The 19,340-nt window shown below is 63.7% G+C and overlaps 2 protein-coding genes across 5 annotated transcripts; one reads left to right on the top strand and one right to left on the bottom strand.

Annotated features, from left to right (window-relative positions):
• Window positions 1-392: 392 nt before the first annotated feature.
• Window positions 393-7,874, bottom strand: GPKOW (G-patch domain and KOW motifs). Its single transcript, XM_075017479.1, has 12 exons — window positions 7,840-7,874; window positions 5,044-5,268; window positions 4,299-4,447; window positions 4,063-4,202; window positions 3,834-3,940; window positions 3,424-3,625; window positions 3,184-3,316; window positions 2,955-3,090; window positions 2,403-2,538; window positions 1,990-2,059; window positions 1,495-1,580; window positions 393-1,111 (listed from the first exon to the last, which is right to left on the bottom strand). Exons 2-12 carry the CDS (start codon window positions 5,235-5,237, stop codon window positions 977-979), a joined length of 1,488 nt encoding a protein of 495 aa, XP_074873580.1. The 5' UTR covers window positions 5,238-5,268; window positions 7,840-7,874; the 3' UTR covers window positions 393-976.
• MAGIX (MAGI family member, X-linked) lies at window positions 7,002-18,348 on the top strand. 4 transcript variants are annotated; one of them, XM_075017439.1, is made up of 12 exons: window positions 7,002-7,113; window positions 7,858-7,943; window positions 8,846-9,005; window positions 9,251-9,324; window positions 9,705-10,244; window positions 10,991-11,254; window positions 12,418-12,555; window positions 12,683-12,765; window positions 13,714-13,875; window positions 14,696-14,834; window positions 15,676-15,863; window positions 16,629-16,844. In XM_075017439.1, the coding sequence occupies exons 3-12, from the start codon at window positions 8,941-8,943 to the stop codon at window positions 16,698-16,700; spliced, it is 1,725 nt and encodes a 574-aa protein (XP_074873540.1). In that variant the 5' UTR covers window positions 7,002-7,113; window positions 7,858-7,943; window positions 8,846-8,940; the 3' UTR covers window positions 16,701-16,844. The 4 variants fall into 4 exon arrangements, with proteins under 4 accessions (XP_074873540.1, XP_074873541.1, XP_074873539.1 ...); XM_075017440.1 differs by having other exon boundaries at window positions 7,003-7,113; window positions 15,676-15,790; window positions 16,629-16,764; XM_075017437.1 differs by lacking the exon at window positions 15,676-15,863 and having other exon boundaries at window positions 7,083-7,113; window positions 16,629-18,346.
• Window positions 18,349-19,340: the final 992 nt, after the last annotated feature.

Below are 19,340 nucleotides of genomic sequence, written 5' to 3'. Positions count from 1 at the left end.
TAATAGCCATTGGGGTTTACAAGCCTGTCTGAGTCCTGGCAGCCACCTTTGAACCAGGCACAGGGGGCCCCCACCAGGGCCCTGCGGAGTCCCCCCACTCGGCCAGACCGCAGCCCCCCACCTGCAATCTGCCACAGTCAAGGAGGTGGCGGCTGCTCCTTTTCATCCCTGCCACAAAACCGTGGGCGCTGGCCCACTTCTCCAGTCAGCAGGTCACGACAGGCACCAGACTCATTGTAGAGCCCACCCACACGACTCCCGCCCTGGCTCAGTTTGCTGCAGAGCCCCCTGGCTCCAGCACGCTGGAAATGACCATTGGAACCAACCCCCATCTCTGCTGTAAGCATCATCCACCCCCCCCACCCCCCTGCACTTTGAGCCTAGGAGCCAGGGACCCCCACCGCCTCACACTGTTCTCAAACCACTTGCATCAAGCGCCAGGGCCCACCTCTCTTCTGCCTCTGGAGCTCATTAGTCTCCAGCATCTACTACACACAGCCACTCCATGGCCACTCCGGACCCTGCTTAAACCCCAACCTAGAACCCGTTGCTCACACGCCACGTGCCACATAAAAGCTTACTCTCGAGCAGGCTGGCTTCACTCTAGAACACCCACTGAGGCTTCCCTGAGAACCCAAAACCATTTGTGCCCTGGGACAAAATGGTTTTATTGTAAAACCCAGTAATGGATCCATCTCCAGAGCCCAGCTTTCAGCTCAGTCTAGAACTCACTGTCCTTTCATGCAGCGCTTCGGTCTAGAACCCAAGACCAGCCGCTATCTAGATCTTGCTGCTTCTATTCCAGAACCCATTCAATTGCTGTGCTGCAGCCAAAGTCCAAGCCATGACGACCATGCTCCCCACCCCCCATTAATGCATGGCTTGCCACTTTCCAGAAAGGACATGCCCCAGTCCTCTGCCCCAGCGGGTGCCGAGTCCACAGTCCCTCTGTCCAGCAGAAGGGGGAGAATGGGGCTCATTCATCTTCAGCGCCCCCCACATAGTGGCAGACAGCATCGTAGTCCAGCGCCAGGACATCCCCATCCTCACTGCGCTGCAGCTGCACCAGCGCCCGGCTCCGCTGTTGGTCACGCTGCAGGATCCGACCGACCTGGGGGGCGGGACAGGAAGCTGCTGTGAGTCCTGTACTGGGGGGGAATGCTGCTGCCAAGGATTCTGGGCAAAACAGCAGGTGTGTAGAGATTAGCACAACAAAGAGGGCTCAGCTGGTAACTTGGGGGGGTGCTCTTCCAGCACAATCTCCCACACCTGGGAGACCCCTAGATTGCTTCCCCATTACCCTGGAATCCCACCCCACACTACTTACCCCCAGCTGCCCTTCCCGCACCACTCCAACCCCTGCACACCCACATCACCTCATTGCCCCACCCCCCACATCCTTCGCACTGGCCCCTGAGCCCCTCTGGTACCCCAGTCTCTTCCCCCCACCCTCCCTCTGGTCCTTGCCAGGGAGAGGGCCTGGGGGTCGCTCACCCTGCCGGCATGCTCCCCCAGCACCACCATGACCCAGTCTGCAGCGCCCTTGGGAATGACCGTCTCCAGCATGGTCTCCTGGATTCCTGGAAGCAAGAGACGATGACAGAGCCTTACAGAGAGCCCCCCTCCCATGATTCCTGCCCCCTCCCCACAACAAACCACATCATAGATGCCCCTCAGCCTCCCCACAATCCCCTTATCTCATCCCTAGACACAATTACAGGGGGTCACACGCCCCTTGATCCCTCCCCCAACCATGTCCCCTGCGCCCCACCCAGCGCCAGCTGGGTTCTACCATCCTAGAGAACCTGGGCTCGTCCTCCCCCAACAGTCCATCCTGCCCCATATCAAGTCATATTCCCCAACACCTCCCCCAGGGAATCAACCCCCCCACGGGATCACTCCAAAACATCTGAATGGGAGTAGGGTCCCCCCAGCCTCACACATCCCCTGGCAGGGGGATGAAAGAAAGGGGGCAGCCCCCCACCTTACCATCCAAGACCCGCCCCTCCTCTGTCCGGCAGACACACGTATCCGGGCTCAGCACGTCCTCAATTGACATCTACAGAGAGGGAGAGGCATGAGCAGCTCATGAGTCCCCACTGTGCAGGGACTGGCCATGCATGCAGCCCCGCCTCTTGTGCCCATGGCCCCGCCTCTTCTTCCATCCACTGGAGCACCAGGCAGCTGACCCCCGTCCACCAGAGTCCTGAGCACCCCCTTGCCCTCCCCCACCCGAACCAGAGGAGCCCCTGCTGCCCCCAGTGCACTCCCACTGGCTCGGGTACCAGCTCCAGGGTAAGGGCAGAGCATGGGAAGGGCCAGGACTTGGCTGTGGGAGCAGGGCAGCAGCCTGTCCCCTTAGGGGGCACCGGCTCTCAGCCGGCCCTGGGGAGGGGAAGTACCTTGGTGTTATAGTATCTGCCCCCTTTGTAGAGCTTGTTCACGAAGCGAACCCGCAGATCGCGCCGCAGCCAGTGGGCGGCACAGGAGGATGAGCTGCTGACACTGCCTTTACTCTGCTTCGCCGCCTGGGCAGTGCTGGGGGAGAACAGGCAGTCAGGGGCAGTCCTGCCAAGGGGACCAGCGTGCTGCAGGGGTGGCGGCTGGGCAGCGTGCTGGGGGTACCCTGCTCTGGGGAGATTGGTGCAAGGGGCCCTGTGTTTCATCAGGAAGGGCATTTGAGTTGCGCTAGCATCCAGCAGGAACCCATGCATCTGGGCCACACTGCAGCTGACCCTTCTAACTCCTTCTCTGGGGCTTGAATCAGAGAAAAGAATCAGCTGCACTTCTTGCCCTCCACGGCAGCACCAGCCACCACCCCCCACCCCGAGGTGGCTGCATCTTGGCACCAGGTGACCCGTCCCCCAGCAGCCTTATGTGCGGCTACTGCTCTCCAGCCGCCCCACGGGAAGGAGGCTGCATCTTAGCGCCTGGTGAGCTGCCCCAAAGACTACCTCTCTGAGTCTCCTGCCTGCTTCCTCTTCCTGTCCTTCTCTTCCCTCTGGCCCCCTGCGACCCTGGCCCCCGGGGAGGCAGCTGGTCCGTTTCTCTGGGTCGCCTCTTTTTCCTTGTGGGCTTTGCTTAAGCGGCCTGCAAAGGGGATTGAAGAGACAGGAAGGAATGAGTATGGAGCTGGGGGAGGACTCGGGGAACAGGGTGCCTGGGAGGCACCAGGAAACTCACTGAGATCCTTGGCTAATCTCTCGTACTCCTTCCGGGTCACAGGTCGCAGGCTGTGCTGGCTGACAGTGACCATTTTCTCCCCAATGGCCAGTTTCACTATCACCCGGGCATTATCGGGGTCTACGCCTTCAATCTGGGACAGGAAAGACAAAGATGAGTGAAGCACGAGGCTGTGGGCTCCCATCCAGCCCCCGCGCAGGGACTGGCTGGCTCAGGGGGGTGGGGAGTGGGGGAATTCACCTTCCCGTAGAGGTCCTTGTGGGGCCCAGCCACGATCAGCACAGCACCCCCTGCCACCAGCCCCAGCAGCTCCTCCTTGCGCTCCTCACCCGGCTTGAGGGGCCGGGGGGGACCAGCTGGCTGCAGGTCCTGGATGGCCAAGCGGTCAGCTCCCAGCCCCAGCCCCCTGGGGCGCAGCTGGTGCTCCAGGGGCTTCACGTCTCTAAATGGGGGAAAGGGTTATTTGGGGAGCCTGCTCTGAAAGCATATCCACCCCACTGCTCCACCAGTATCACCCCATCTACAAGGGGCCTTGGATTTCCACCAGCCAGTCAGTCAACACCCCCATCACCCAAAATCTCCCCACCACCATATGATCTCTGAGCCCTCTGTCCCTGTCCCTCCGACCCCCACTCTCCAGGGTCACTCACTGCTTGAAAGTCTGTCCAATGCCCTCGCCCGCCTTCCAGCCCATGCCCCTCAGCATGGCAACGCCAAAGGCCTCCACTGGCACCACCTCGTAATCCGCCTCTGTTGACTGCAGGGGCAGAAAAGCAGGATCCATGTTAGCCTGTGGACCAACCTGCCACAGGGCCAAGCTGCAGGAGAGGGGTGGGGTCCCAGGCACAGATGTGTCCGCCCCCCCGGGGACCCTCTTACCGATTCCGGCCGCAGACTCACATCCACCCGGTCGCCATCCTCGTACCCGTCGGGGACATGGTTCTGCAGGAGCAGCGGGATGGTCATGTTGGGGTCGGCCTTGGAACCGCTCTCCCACTGCTCCTGGGACTGCCGGGACTCTGCAAAACACAGGAACCCGTCAGGAGCCAGACACCTGCTGAGGGAGCAAGAGGGGAGCTGGGAGCCAGGACTCCTGGGTTCCCTGCCACACTCACCCTCGATGATCTCCCTCACAGCCTGTGACTCCACTCCGTCGTCGCCCGGCGGGTCTGGGGCCCCCACAGGGGGCGTCTCCGGCTTCTTCCATCGGTTGTGCCGAATTAGGGGAATGACAAGCGTCTTGGGGGGCAGGGCTGGCCGGAGGCTGTGGGCCAATCAGAAACCATCCACTTACTGTGGAATACCTGGGATGTGCCCCCGCTCCACGGCCCATCCCTCACCCCCCTGCTGTGAGCAGGGCTCCTTTCCCTTCCCCACAGAGGGCCCAACCTTTCCCCCACGGCCACACCCCTGGACCTTCCTTCTCTCCCACCCACTAGACCAGGTCTGGGCAATCAAAGCCGCCAAGGTAACGGCCGGCCCCTGCGGCTGCCGTTGGCTGTGGATTGCGTCCCAGGCCAGTGGGAGCTGCAGGCAGCAGGGCCCCGTCTGCGCCAAGGCCCGCGACTTGGGAGGCTGAGAACGGTGCTCTGCGGGCAACAGGCACCGCACAGCCCATGCTGCAGAGGTGCTGGGAAAGGCAGCAGCAGTGGCCGGCCGGGGCTACCCTGGGAACTGGATCCAGCCCGCGGGCCAGTACCACCTCCAGATACAGACCCTGCCCCCGACCCATTTCTCATAGCCCCTCCCCCACACCCCTTCCAGCCCCCCCGCAGGGCCCCTCCCCCACACTCGAGCTCTGGCTCACGGGCCAAGCGCCGAGCAGCACCCCCAGCCCTCGCGCATGCGCGCTGCTCTCACCTGCGCAGCTCGCTCCCCTCTACGGCGCTGACGAAGTCGGGCTCCGGGACGGCCTCAGCCCCGGCCTCCCCCGCGAGCCGCCTGCGCGCGGCCGTGCGCGAGAACCCGAACGAGACCGGCCGCGAGGCCGGGGCACCCATCTCCGCCGCGCCGCCGTCCGACGCCATCTTGCCGCCGGTTGGCGCGCAAAGCATCACGGGAGTTGTAGTTCTGCCCGCCGGAGGACTAGTAAAGAATCCGTTACCGCAAGCCATCATGGGGGCTGTAGTCCTGACGCCGCGCAGGGACTCACGGGGGTTGTAGTCCCGGTCTCACAAGGCACCACACGTTGATCACCTAGTTCCGTCCCTCGCAAGGCATCATGGGGGATGCCGTCCCACCCCGCGCAGGGACTCACGGAGGATAGAGTTCCGCCTGAACATGGCACTATGGGGGATGCAGTCCCGGTTCCGCGCAGGGCATCATGGGAAATGTAGTCCCACAAGGCAGCATAGAGCTGCAGTCCCTCCCCGCAAAGAATGGCAGAGCCTCGTCCTGTCCCCCGCAAGGCATCATGGGGGATGTAGTGTAGCCCCTGCGGGAGGGGCGTGGGGCTGGTACCCAGGGAGCTCCAATCGCCCCTCCCCCGGGCACTGGCCCGGGAGCTGGGGGCTCACCAAAGGTCTCTGTCCCCCGCTGCCCACCTGACCCCTCTCCCGGCCACGCCCTGGGTGTCCGGGGTGGAAAAACCTCTAAACCACCCCCCTGCTGCGCCCGAGGCCGGCGGGCCCCGCGGAGGCCCAGCCGCTATTGGAAAGCCCACCAGCTCTGGGGATGCTGGGGGTCTGGGCCAGCCCCCCGGCCCCTGACAGCAGGAAACCGTTAACACCTGGTCCTCCATGAGCCCACCCACAAGAACAACCAAGACCCCAGCTCCAGAAACTTACCGGCCCGATGCTCCATTGTTGTCATGTGGTTAACCACTCTCCTCCCCCCGTCCCTGCTCCCCTTCCACAGCTGCCAGAGAGCCCAGGAGGCCTGGCTCCTAGCCCCCTGCTCTCACCACTAGACCCCACTGCCCTCCCAGAACTGGGACAGACCCCAGAGGTACATCTCATACAGCTGGAAGGGACTTCTGGAGGCCATCAACTCCAGTCCCCTGTCACAGAATCACAGGGCTTGAAGGGACCTCAGGAGGTCATCTAGTCCAGCCCTCTGCTTCAAGCAGGATCAACCCCCACTAAGTCATCCCAGCCAGGACCTTGTCCAGCTGGGACTTAAAAACCTCAAGGGATGGAGATCCCATCACCTCTCTAGGCAACGCATTCCAGTGCTTCACCGCCCGCCTGGGGAAGTAGTTTTTCCTAATATCTAACCTACACCTCCCCCTCTTCAACTTCAGACCCTTGCTCCTTGTTCTGTCTTCTTGGCATGACCAAGCACTGTCACTGACAGTTGTTGTTAAATCTGTTTGCCCCAGACTCCTAAATGGCCTTCTCACAGATTGAACTCACAACCCTGGGTTTAGGCAGCTAATGCTCAAACCACCTGGCTCCCCCAATCCCACCACTGGACTCTACTCCTATCCCTGAGGCAGGGTCAGAACCCAGGGTCCTGGCTCCCAGCTCACCAACCTTAACAACCCCCACCCCCATGATCTGTGAGGTTGCTGGAGGAACTGGTTTCTACCGGGAATCTCTTCAGGGGCTAGGAAATTAACATGCTCCCCACATTCCCACGTGGCACTCTCCTAAAGAAATCGGAGCCATTCCATCACTCCGCTTATTAATTACCAATTACTGGGGCTGGCTCAGATCCAGCGCCCTCTAGAGAGGCCAGGCCTCATGTCCCATATCCCGGGGAAGGGCGCGGGGGGAGGAATTAGCCACTCTGCTTTCCTATTGGCTGGCCTGTCTGTCCATCCCCCCTCACTCCTCCTCCCACAGGGTAGCCATGGATGAGGAGGTGGAGGGTTACCGGGGCAGCAATCCCGTTGCCTTGGAGACCCCCGTTGCTAACCCCGGCAGCATCAGGTACCACTGCAGAAGGGAGTGGGGTTAGAGCAGCACTGGAGGCCTGGGCTGCCCCAAGGTAAGGGATCCCCGTAGCCCAGCCAGCAGAAATGGTGCCGGCCACAGGATCAGCTGCTAATTGGATTGTCTAGGCTGCACGGGGGTGGGGGGGCTAGTGTGGGGTTGGATGGATCAGCTGGGGGGAGCATCCTGGAGGTCTAGGAGCGGGAGGAGGGTCTGGGGATGGGGGGGACAGAAGGATCCTGGAGGCCTGGGGGTGTGATGGATAATGGGCCTAGGAGGGAGGGTTGGACGGATCTTGGGGGAACCCTATGGGTGTGGCGGTGGCCTTGAGCAGGCTGGAAGTGGAGGGGGCAAGATCAGCTTCCTTCTGGGGGGCTCTGGAGGGCGGGAACCAGAGCCCCCCACCAGCTTCTCCCCCTCCCTGCTCATGGGACTCCAGGAATGGGCAAATGTAAGGGGACAGGCCCAAGGAGCAGCCCAGTCCCACCAGGACAGACCTAAGGCCTGCATGACTGGGCCATCAACATCCCCCACCCTCATCTCTCCACTCCCTGCTGTGAATCCCAACGGCCAAGCTCCCTTCCCCAGAGTCCACTGAAAAGCCCCCATTTCCCTTTGGCATCCTGCAGTCCGCTGGCCTGGCTTTCCTGCTCAGCGGAGAACTGAGTCTGGGGGGTTCTTGTCTTGTTTGGGCCTCCGCTGCCTTAGGTCGGTTTTGGCCCATTCTGCAACAACCCCAGCTGTTCCCCACCCCCACCCCCCTCACACACACACCTCACACCTCTTCTGGTGGCTGCAGAATGGATGGAAACCTTGTCCACGAGCAAAGGCCGGTGGGAGACTGAGCACACAGCAACAGAGGCAATCGACAACAGCAGCCAGGAGGTAACAACACCAGCCTCTCAGAGCCTGGGGGGGGCACAATCCCCCATCACACCGCCTGGCCTGGAAGAGTCTGAGGCAGGCAAGATTTCTAAGTCACATCCCCAGGAAAATGAGGTTTTCCAGACACTCAGTGGGCCCTAGAACAACAGGGCCCTTCCCAGCTCCCCAGTGTCTTCTCCAGTAACAAAGGCTTTTCGAGACTTTCAGGGGGTTCTCGAGCCATTCAGGCCTTTCCAGGCCCTCCATGTGCTCTGGAAGGGCCCACGATTCCCCAGCTAACCAGTGAGGCCTAGATATGTGGGATTTTTGTGAGATCCCCAGTGGATTCAAGAGCAACAGAGGTTTTTCTGGACCCCACCTGGGTTCTTGAGTAATAGAGCCACTGCTAGATATCCTTGGAGAGCCCTCTGCTGATTAGCTGTCTCCAGCTTCAGTCCCCTCCAGTTGGCCACTGGAGCTAACCCAACCCTCCCAGGGCCAGAGTGGGGATGATGCCCCATCCCCCAGGAGTGCTGGAACCCAGAGCCTTGTTCTAGATCCCTGGCATGATGGAGACCAGCCCTGGCTTCCTAGGGGTTTGCAGGAAGACCCAGGCAGCTTCCGAGGCAGTGCCTACACCCTGAGATCTAGCTCTTCGCTAGGTTCTAGAGAGGTCAGATGAGACACTTTCTAGATCCTTTCTGCAGTCCAGAGGCACTTGAGGGAGGCAGGAGAGGAGAGACATGTGGGGGGCACTGGGAAGTGGAGCGGAGGGCAAGGGGGTGCTTTCCCCTGCCAGTCAGCGCCTGGCACTAGGCAGTCTTATGCTACAGCTGTCTCCATGCAGCTGTTACATACTTGCCCCACCCCAGAGGTGCCTGCATCTGACAAGATTTGTGCTCTCCTATTCTTTCTCCTCACAGGCCTGAGGTGGGCAGTACTCAGGGGTCTCAGGAGCCCCTCCCCACCAGGCAGGCTCCCTGCTTTGGGGTGCAAGAGCGAGGTTCCTGGCTGCACCATGGGTGGGGCTGGGCCCCAACTCCAGCACTGGGGGGCAGAGCAGAGTGAAGCCTGTGGCATCAGGTGATTTTGCCATCCCAGGCTGCGGCTCGGGTGTTTCCTTAGGGTGCTGAGGCGGAGGGGGTGAAGGGAGGAGCTGGGGTTGATGGGAGGCAGTTGGGGGATCCAGGAGGTGGGGGAATGGAGAAGGGCAGATCTGGGGGAAGGCGGGGGGCATGGAGGACAGGAAAGGGGAGATACCGGGGGGAGAAGGCTGCCTGAGGAAAGGATCAGCCCTGGATCACCCCTGTGTATTCTCCCTTCCCCAGCTGTGGTACCCACCAGAGCCCCCACAGGGCCCCTGAGCCCTCAGTCCCAGGGGCGATGGCCCCAGCAGCTGGAGGTGAGTGGGGACTGTACCCTCCTTACCCATCCCCTGAGTACTGGAGGGCCCTGCCCCCTGCCTTGGGCACCAGGGAGGTGCTGGGGTCCATGCTCTGCCCCACTGTCCCTGCCCCGGGCACTGCGGGGGCCACGCTCTGCCCCACTGTCTCTGCCCAGGGCACTGCGAGGGCCACGCTCTGCCCCACTGTCCCTGCCCCGGGCACTGCGGGGGCCACGCTCTGCCCCACTGTCCCTGCCCCAGGCACTGCGGGGGCCACGCTCTGCCCCACTGTCCCTGCCCCAGGCACTGCAGGGGCCACGCTCTGCCCCACTGTCCCTGCCCCGGGCACTGCGGGGGCCACACTCTGCCCCACTAACTCCTCCTTCTTTGCTGCGCAGTGAACGTGGTGGTGGTTGTGGACGGGAGCTGTATCCTCCAGTACACCCATCGGGACTGCCCCTGCCGCTGCCTCTGCCATGAGGACGCCACACTGGCCCACCGGCCTCCCCCCAGCTATGGGGCTGCTGCCTCCCATAGCCCCCCCAGTGCCAGGCCCCCCCTCTCTCGCCGGGCCCGGGGCCTGGGGGTCCGCTGCTGTGCCGAGTTTTGCCTAGGGGAGGAAGAGGAGCGGGCAGAACGAAGAGCTGGTCACCAGGGATTGCCCCTCTGTGCCCCACCACCTGGCCGGCTGACGCCGGTGCCCCTGCCCCGCAGTGCCACAGGGCCCTGCTTCGCTGTGGAGGTGCCAGAGGATGGAGGACCTGGGGTTCAGGTGGCCAGGATCTGGGACCGGGAGCGCTGCCCCTTGCTGGAGGAGGGCGACCTTGTGGCCAAGGTGAACGGGGCTGATGTGAGGGGCCTCGGGCCCCAGGAGGTGGAGAACGTCCTGCAGGAGCACATGCGGGCTGGGGACGTCATCCTGCTGGTGGAGCGGAGAGGTAGTGGGGCTGCAGGCCTTGGGGACCATGGGGGAGCCCCAGGTACCGCTCTTCCTCTGCCTGTGGCCACAGGGACTGCACTTCCTGCTTGTCCCACTAGGGGGCGCCAGGGACCCCCCCCCAAAACTGCACTTCCTGCCTGTCCCACTAGGGGGCGCCAGGGACCCCCCCAAAACTGCACTTCCTGCTTGTCCCACTAGGGGGCGCCAGGGACCCCCCCCAAAACTGCACTTCCTGCCTCTCCCACTAGGGGGCGCCAGGGACCCCCCCCCCCCCCCGCCCCAGGCTGCACTTCCTGCCTGTCCCACTAGGGGCGCCAGGGACACCCCCCGGCTGCACTTCCTGCCTGTCCCACTAGGGGGCGCCAGGGACACCCCCCAGGCTGCACTTCCTGCCTGTCCCACTAGGAGGCGCCAGGGACCCCCCCCGGGCTGCACTTCCTGCCTGTCCCGCTAGGGGGCACTGGCTATGGGAATGCTTCTCTTCTCCAGACCCAGAGTAGGTGTGTGTGGGGGTGGGGGACGACAGGCACGTGGCTGTGGGGGGTATCCCAGCCTTTCCCAGCAGGGGGTGCCGGGGGTGGGGCAGGGGTGTGGCTGTGGGGGGTATCCCAGCCTTTCCCAGCAGGGGGTGCCGGGGGTGGGGCAGGGGTGTGGCTGTGGGGGGTATCCCAGCCTTTCCCAGCAGTAGATGTGGGTAATTTGGGGATCCCTGTGCGTATTGACATGTCCCTTTTCCCCCTCCAGCTCCTGGCCTCCGCCGGCCCCCCTTGGAACCTGCATTCTCCATCCCCTCCCCCTGCCGGGATCCCCCCAGAGCAGAGGGGCAGGGAGGGGCCCAGGGCTCTTGTGGGGGGCCCGGTGGGGATACTCTGGCCATTACCAGCTTTGTGGGGCCCGAACCTCTGGACCTGCTGCTGTGCCCGGCCCGGTGCCTTCAGGGGGAGGCCCAGAGGCCGCAACAACCCCCGCCTGCAGGGGGGCCCCAGGAGCTGGGGGGCAGTGAGGCAGGTGAGTGGGCAGGGGTTGCAGAGGGGAGGGGTGCATGGTGGGGTAGTGGGGGGCTGTTTGGAATGGTGGCAGGGTGGTTAGGTTGGGGCAGAAGGGCTGTGCAGGGGTGGGTGTGCAGGGGGCGGGGGGGAGATGGAGGCACTATGGGGTGGCTGGGGGACTGTCAGGAGAGGCAGGGAGCGAGAGGAGGAGCTCTGTGGGGTACAGCTGTACACCCCTGGGCCATGTGGGGGACAGGAGAAGCTCCCATCCATCACCCCCCCCCGCCCCGACTCTCTGCATTGTCCTGCCTGTCACGAGGCCCCATTGTGTTCTCTGCCCTGACCTGTGGCACGCTCCGCCCTCCCAGGCAGGTTGGGGGGGCCTGTGGGGGGGGCCTGGCTGCCTGTTCCACCCCATAAAGCTCTGGAATTCCCCCCCACCCAGCGCTGGGAGCGACCTGGCACAACCTCCCCCCGGCTCCCAAAGGGTTAACCCCCACGCCCACACCCCCCCCCCCCAGTGCCCTTGACTTTCTCAGCCCAGCCTGTTTGTCCTGGGAAACTCGTTGGGGAGGAGGTGGCTGAGCTGGGGGCTGTGGCCGCCCCACCCCACACCGGCCCCCCGGAGCCACAGCCGGCAATGCTGCAAAGGGTCCAGTCCATGCTGCGAATCGGCCAGGGTTTGAACCCCCACTTCCCCTCCTGCCCCCCAGCCTCTCTGCCAGTCTGCGGGGGGGAGCGGGCAGGGGGCAGCCGGAGGGGGTGTCCCCACACGCGGGGAGGGAGGGGGCATCTCTAACTTTGAGCAGGTGCTTTGTTGGGGGGAAGAGTTGGAAATGGGGGGCTGGGAGTGTGTCGCCCCCACACCCTCCCTGCCAGGCTCCCCCCATGCTCCCCGTGTTCCAGACAGCCCCCCATTAACACCCCTCCTCCTGCCCCAGTCCCCACTGCCTGCCCCCCAGCCCTCCAGAGCTCACACTTCCCCCCGGGACAAGTTCCCCCTCCCCTGCCCCGGCAGGCCCCTGCCCAGCCCTTCCCCCCAAGTCAATATTGACCCCCGATAAGAGCTTCTTTCAAGGCCTGAGGGAATGTGGGTGGGGTGGGGTTGTGGAGGGGGTGGGGGAGCTGGTTGCCGTGGGGTCTTTGGGGGGAACTGACAACACCTCTCCCCCCACCCCACAGGCAGGCTGGGCCCCAGGCCCAGCAGAGACCCCCCCGGTGGGAAGCATGAGGAGGCTGGGGGGCTGCAGGCTGAACTCGAGGGCCTCTTTCGCCAGGCGAGGGCCAAGCTGCGGCTGCTGCCCCCCACCAGGGGCTCAGGTAAGTGCTCAGGGGAGGGGGCAGGGCCAAACGGGTGTGGGGGAGGAGAGAGGGATGGGATGGGGGAAAGGGAGGGGCCAGAGGGGGAGCAGGCCGCCCCCCCCACTGACCTCCATCACCCCCTCAGCTGCCTCCACTCACCTGGATGCTGCAGACCTCGAGGTGGATGAAGGAGCCGGGAGGCCAGGGTGCCGGCTGCCCCAGCCACAGGTAGGGGGCAGATGGGCATGGGGGGGTGTTAGGGGGCAGGGGGCTATTGGGAGCTCAGATATGGAGGGTGGGGGCCAGTGGGGGGCAGGTGGTTATGGGTGGACGTTGGTACGGGTGAGGGGCAGTGAGGGATGGGGGGCAGCGGGGGGCAGATGTCTATTGGAGGACACGGATATGGGGGATGGGGCAGTAGGTATAGTGGGAGATGGGTGGGGCAGTGGGGGGCAGGAGTTAGTGGGGGTGCGGATATGGGGGAGGGGTAGTAGGAGATGGGGGCAGTGGGGGCAGGGTTAGTGGGGGCTTGGATATGGGGGAGGGGTGGTGGGATATGGGGGGCAGTGGGGGCAGGAGTTAGTGGGGGCACAGATATGGGGGAGGGGGTAGTGGGGATAGTGGGAGATGGGTGGAGGCAGTGGGGGGCAGGAGTTGGGGGGCACAGATATGGGGGGGTAGTGGGAGATGGGGCAGTGGGGGGCAGGGTTAGTGGGGGCACAGATATGGGGGAGGGGTAGTAGGAGATGGGTGGGGCAGTGGGGGCAGGAGTTAGTGGGGTGCGGATATGGGGGAGGGGTAGTGGGAGATGGGGGCAGTGGGGGGCAGGAGTTAGTGGGGGCTCGGATATGGGGGAGGGGTGGTGGGAGATGGGTGGGACAGTGGGGGCAGGAGTTGGGGGGCACAGATATGGGGAAGGGGTGGTGGGAGATGGCAGTGGGGGGCAGGGTTAGTGGGGGCACAGATATGGGGGAGGGGTGGTGGGAGATGGGGGCAGTGGGGGGCAGGAGTTAGTGGGGGCATGGATATGGGGGAGGGGTAGTGGGAGATGGGGGCAGTGGGGGCAGGACTTAGTGGGGGGGCGGATATGGGAGCAGGAGGCTAATGGGGAGCGGGGGCGGGCAGCAGGTGATGTCAGGTCCCACAGGCACTCACCCCACCCCCGCCCCTCCCCAGTGTCTGTCAGCCCCCCGCGACCCCCCCAGCTACTCTGTGGAGCTGCTGCGCGGCCCCCTCGGCTTCGGCTTCAGCCTGCGCGGGGGCAGCGAGTACAACATGGCCATCTACGTGCTGGGGCTGCTGGAGGGGGGGCCGGCCCAGCAGAGCGGCAAGATTCAGGTACCTGCTGGCGGAGGGAGGCAGGCGGAAGGGCCCTCTCCCAGGCAGGCAGGGCCAGGGCAGGGGCTGGGAGGCAGGGGGCTCTCCCAAGCAGGCAGGCCAGGCACTGGGGCACTGTTGGGGGGCAGCAGCATGCGGGTATAGGTAGGGGGCTCGCCTATACAGTCAGGGCTGGGCAGGGCTCTCCTGGCAGGCCGGGCTGGGCACTGGGGTGCTGTGGGGGGCAGGGTGTGGGGCTGGGCAGGGCTCTCCTGGCAGGCTGGGCTGGGCACTGGGGCACTGTGGGGGGCCAGCTGGGCAGGGTTCTCCTGGCAGGCCGGGCTGGGCACTGGGGCGCTGTGGGTGGCCAGGTGTGGGCCTGGGCAGGGCTCTCCTGGCAGGCCGGGCTGGGCACTGGGGTGCTGTGGGGGGCAGGGTGTGGGGCTGGGCAGGGCTCTCCTGGCAGGCCGGGCTGGGAACTGGGGCGCTGTGGGGGGCCAGGTGTGGGCCTGGGCAGGGCTCTCCTGGCAGGCTGGGCTGGGCACTGGGGCACTGTGGGGGGCCAGCTGGGCAGGGTTCTCCTGGCAGGCCGGGCTTGGCACTGGGGCGCTGTGGGGGGCCAGGTGTGGGGCTGGGCAGGGCTCTCCTGGCAGGCTGGGCTGGGCACTGGGGCGCTGTGGGGGGCCAGGTGTGGGGCTGGGCAGGGTTCTCCTGGCGGCCGGGCTGGGCACTGGGGCGAGGGCACAGGGGGCGCTATGGGGCACTAGAGGGTGCCTTGCTGCAGCGCAGGAGCGCCCCCTGGTGGCAGCGGCCAGTCCTGCAGCCTCTGTCTGCGGGGCAGGTCAGCGACCAGCTGGTTGCCATCAATGGGGAGCCCACGCTGGGCATGACGCACGCCCGGGCCGTGGAGCAGATCCGCCGTGGGGGCAGCCGCATCCGCCTGGTGCTCAGGAAGGGCAACGGCTTCGTGCCTGACTACGGTGAGTCCCGTCCCCCTTCCGCCTGCCTTCTGCTACAGCCCAGGCCCCCCCAAAGCTGAGGGCAGGTGGTATCATCCCACCTCACGCCTCCCCAGGAAGATGGTAGGACCCACAGTAATATCCCACCCACCCCCATCCCAGGGGAGATGGTAGGAGCCACAGTGAAGTTCTTTTCCCTTCCTCCTACAGACGTGGTACCCCCCATAGTGCTCCCCCAATTCCTGGGACAATGATGAGACCACCCCACCATTCCCCTCCCCCTCCATGGTGACCTCCCTGACTCCTCAGAGCAGATGGCACGCCCATAGGGACTTCCCCCCTGCATCCCTGGAGAGATGGTACAACCCCATAGTGAACCTCTGCCTGACCCCCATCCCCATTCCTGGGGAAATTGTGTGACCTGACCGTGACACCCCCATCCCAGGCCAGATGGTGGGACCCATAGTGGGCAGGGTAGCCTGAAGCCCAGTGCATGGGGAACAGCTGGGTTTGGGGGTGCTGTGTATATGGCCAGCAACTGGTTTACCCCTCCGCCCTGCCCCTCCCCCTATGGGGGTGTCCCTGAGTTGGGGCAGATTTGAGGGGCTCTATACTCACACTATTTCTCTCCCCCATTTCTGCTCTTCTCTGACTCTGACCCCTTCCACATCCCACCCCGATGTCCTATTGTCCTTGGGCCCCACATACACCTCCTCCCATGTCCTCTCTGCCCCTCACCCTGGCCACCCCACACCTGTGTGCCCCACCTGTGCGTGCCCCCTTCCTGCTTCCCATCCCTGATGTCTCCTTCCCACCTATCTGTGCCCTTCCTGGGTACCCCCCATGTGTCCTGCCCCCACAGTGTCCATGTGTGCCCCCCCCACAGCAATGCCACTCTGCAGCCTGGCGCTGTGCGTCACCAACTCCCGGCGGGGGGAGCCCTGCTTCTGCCTCGTGGGACGGCTGGAGCGTGACTGGTGGGTTCCCACCCCTCCACCAGAACAGAGCAATGTGCCAATCCATCCACCTCCCCTCAAATCACAGCAATGGGTAATTCCTCCCCCCCTCCCAGCCAGAGCAATGGGCCAACCCAGCCTCCCCCAGTCACAGCAATGGGTAATGCTTCCTCCTCCCACCCCCACCATGAGCCAGAGCAATGGGCCAATCTATCCCCCCACCCCATCACAGCTATAGGCAATTCCTCCTGGTTCCGTGATCAGAATAGTGGGTCAGTCCAGCCCCTCTCTTGCTGCTGCAGTCTCTGCAATGGGCCAACCCAGCCATCACATGCCAGAATAATGGTCCAATCCTGATACCACCCCCATCAGAACAATGGTCCAATCCCACCCCACCCCCAAAAAAGCAGGCTCCCTTTATCTGTTTGCTTGGCCAAGCCTAAGAAGTCCACCCCCCACCCTCCAGGGAAGGGGGAATTCACTGCTGCTTCCTTGTGGGGAACCCAAGCCAGAGACAGGTACTTCCCCCTGTTCTTGGCCCCCCAGCTATAGACCTCAAACCCTGCGGTACACCTGAGATCACCCCACCCTCCCATCACCAACCCCCATCCCCACCAGAGATTCCCCCACAATCAACCTCCCCAGAGCTTTGCCAGTGCCTTACTGCTTAGCCAAGCCATCTGAACTGAGGTTGGGGGTGGAGATGTAGGGGGCAGGGAAACACCAGAAAACAAGATTTGATCCCCAGGGGCAGGACCCCAAGGAAGCTACCCCAGGGTAACTATAGGGGGACAGGGAGGGTGTTTAGCTATATTCTCTGGGCCTGAGCACCCCTCCCCCCATCTCATTCCCTTTCCAGACCGTGAGCACATCCCCAGCCCTGCTGGGCAGGACCAGATGCCAGAGGATGGACCAGCACCACACAGCTTGAGAGCAAAGCCAGCTGAAGAGTCTCCAGGCTGTGTACAGGACAACGGGGGCCATCTAGAGGCTTCTCCTAGCAGTGCCAAGCGAGGATCCCACCGCTCCCACCAACGTGGGTCGCAGGACCATTGTGTCCCAGAGCAAGGCTGGCCAGCATTGGGGAAGGGGGTGGAGACTGGGCAGGGAGGGAGTGTGTCCCTTTCCCCCCAGAGACAGCATGTCTGGAGGGGCCTTTCAGACCCAGTCCCTGGGCCCTGGCTGGTGCCCAGCAAAGAGCGCCTCTCACGGGCCCTGAGGGGCATCTGCATGGGGGATGGGGAGCATGAGGAAGGAGGCAGCCTGGAGCAGGGCAAAGGTGGAGAGATGAAGAGGAGGACCTAGTTCATCCCTGCCTGGAGCCATATGTTCTCAGTGCCTGGGAGAGTCTCTCCCCCACCTCAATGTACAATGGCACTTTTCATTCTTCTCTCCACCCATTCAGCTAGGGGTCAGCTATGTACCCATATGTTCCATTCATGTTCCCCTCCCATCTGATTGATGGTACTGTCTAGTCTACTCCCCCCCACCAGCTATGCAATAGTACCTTCCTTTCTCCACCCCCTATCTGGCCTGTACAATGGTACTCACCATTCCCCACTTCGGTTAGATCCTCCTCTGCCATCCCCCACTCCGGGCTGTGCAATGGTACCTTCCCTTCTCTCCCCTCACTCAATAAGGGCTATTCAATGAATGGTACTTTCCAATACCCCCTCCCACGTTTACAATCTGCTGGGATACCTTCCATGTGGCTGCTACCCTTCCTTACCCCCTAGGTCTGTGCAGTGGTACTGTCCCCTTGTACCCATTAGTAATTGGTTGGGCTCTACCAAATTCCTGGTCCATTTGGGTCAATTTGATGGTCGCAGGGTCTTAGGAAGGGGAAATGTAGTGAGTTCAGGAACTGACATGGGACTTGTCCTGGCCCTGCACTGTCAGGCTCCTGGCCCCAAAGGGAGCTGTTGGGGAGGCGGGTGTCAAAGCTGATTTTGCTTCCACGCTGTTGCTGGCTGGGAGCCCAGCTTTGCAGGCAGTGGGTTCGCCAGCAGCAGCAGCAGCAGCAGCAGCAGCAGCCGAGAATAAAGATGGCCAGGCCTGATGCTGCCCCCCTGAATTCTGTGCAGCACGGGGCACCCAGGGGGCAGCTGCTGACTGAGGGCCCAGCTCTGTAGGCAGCATTACAGAAGCCCGGGTGGGGGGCAATCTTGTGACCCCCCCGCCACTACAATAACCTTGTGACACCCCCACCCAATTCCCTTTTGGGTCAGGCCCCCGACGTGAGAAGTCCCCTCCCCCAGTGAAATCCCTAGCGCAAAGGGTAAGAGCGCACGCAGGGCGTTTTGCACGGCTCGGTAATTGCAATGGTATTGCTGCCTGGGGCAACCCCTCCCCCCATGTCAGGCTGGCAATGGTACTTCCCCTTCTGTGGCCGTCACCACATTCCACAGCAGAGCCCGGCATGGGCTGGCCCATTCCAAAGAAGGGGAGACAAGGTGAGCCATTCCGTCAAGGGGGAGGGAATCCCATGTGGTGTGATCCAACACGGGGGATGGGGGCGGGGAACGGGCTGGTCCATTGCTGTAAAAAGGACAACGCTCCAGCTAACCTCAAACGGATCCGGGGGGAGGGGTGTCCCAACCACCGAGGGCCAAACCATTTCATGAAGCAGGGAGAAATAGACAATTCCAAACCAGACTCACGTGGAGTGATCCATTCTGGGCGCGGGTGGGGGGGAGAACGAAGCAGCGGAGCCACTCACATACTACCCGGGGGGGGAGGGGAGGAATGGATCAAACCATTCCAAAGCAGGGGAGCGTAGGTCAAACCGCCCGGTCAGGGTGCGCGGGAGCTGGGGAAGGCTCGCTCTGGCGCCAGAAGGGCGCTTCCAGGGGCTGGTGCGCGCTGCACCCGCTGCAGGGCCGAGGAGCTGCCGGAGCAGCTGCCATGGGCTGCAATGGCAGCCGGCCTGGGAGACCTGCGGGGCAGAGGGCGGCTGCAGGCGAGGCCGCTGCGTCTCGCCGGTGGCCGGCGGCGTGGGATGGGGGCCAGCGGCGCCGGCGCCGCCTACGGCTGGCAAACGCCCCGTTCCTAGGCCTAGCGGCACGGGCGCTCCGTCGCGTGCCCGGGGAGGGCCCTGGCGGGAGGGGATGGGGTCTCCGCGCTGCCGTTGCCGGGGTTTCTGTCGCCATGGGGACGGGCTTTGCTTTGCATCGGCGGAAACTCTCCGGCGGGCTGGAAATGGAAGAGACGAAGCCGCTTTGTGGCCGGGTCGCCTGAGTCATTTCAGTAGCACAAGGAGCGTCCGGGGCACGTGCTCCCCTCCATCGAGCGAGCCCAGGCGTGGTGCTGCTCTCACCACTGACCCCCACTGCCCTCCCAGAGCCGCGGAGAGAGCCCAGGGGTTCCAGTACTTCGCCCACTCCCCTTCCAGCGTCCCACCGCCTCCCCCGGTACCCGGTGTCCGGGTTCCCCAGCCTGGGCCCTGACTTCAGCCCCTCCTCATCTCCCACTGAGCTCTGCCTCTGGAGCACCCGCCCGGGCAGCTAGTTCCCCGGGGGTCAGCCGGGTTCACTCTCCTTACCAGACCTGTGTGAGCGCCGCATTGCTACTG

Source organism: Carettochelys insculpta, chromosome 22, assembly GCF_033958435.1.
Source record: "Carettochelys insculpta isolate YL-2023 chromosome 22, ASM3395843v1, whole genome shotgun sequence".
Classification (NCBI taxonomy): Eukaryota; Metazoa; Chordata; order Testudines; family Carettochelyidae; genus Carettochelys; species Carettochelys insculpta.
Note: the sequence above shows the minus strand (reverse complement) of the source record. Positions and strands in the feature narration are given on the sequence as shown.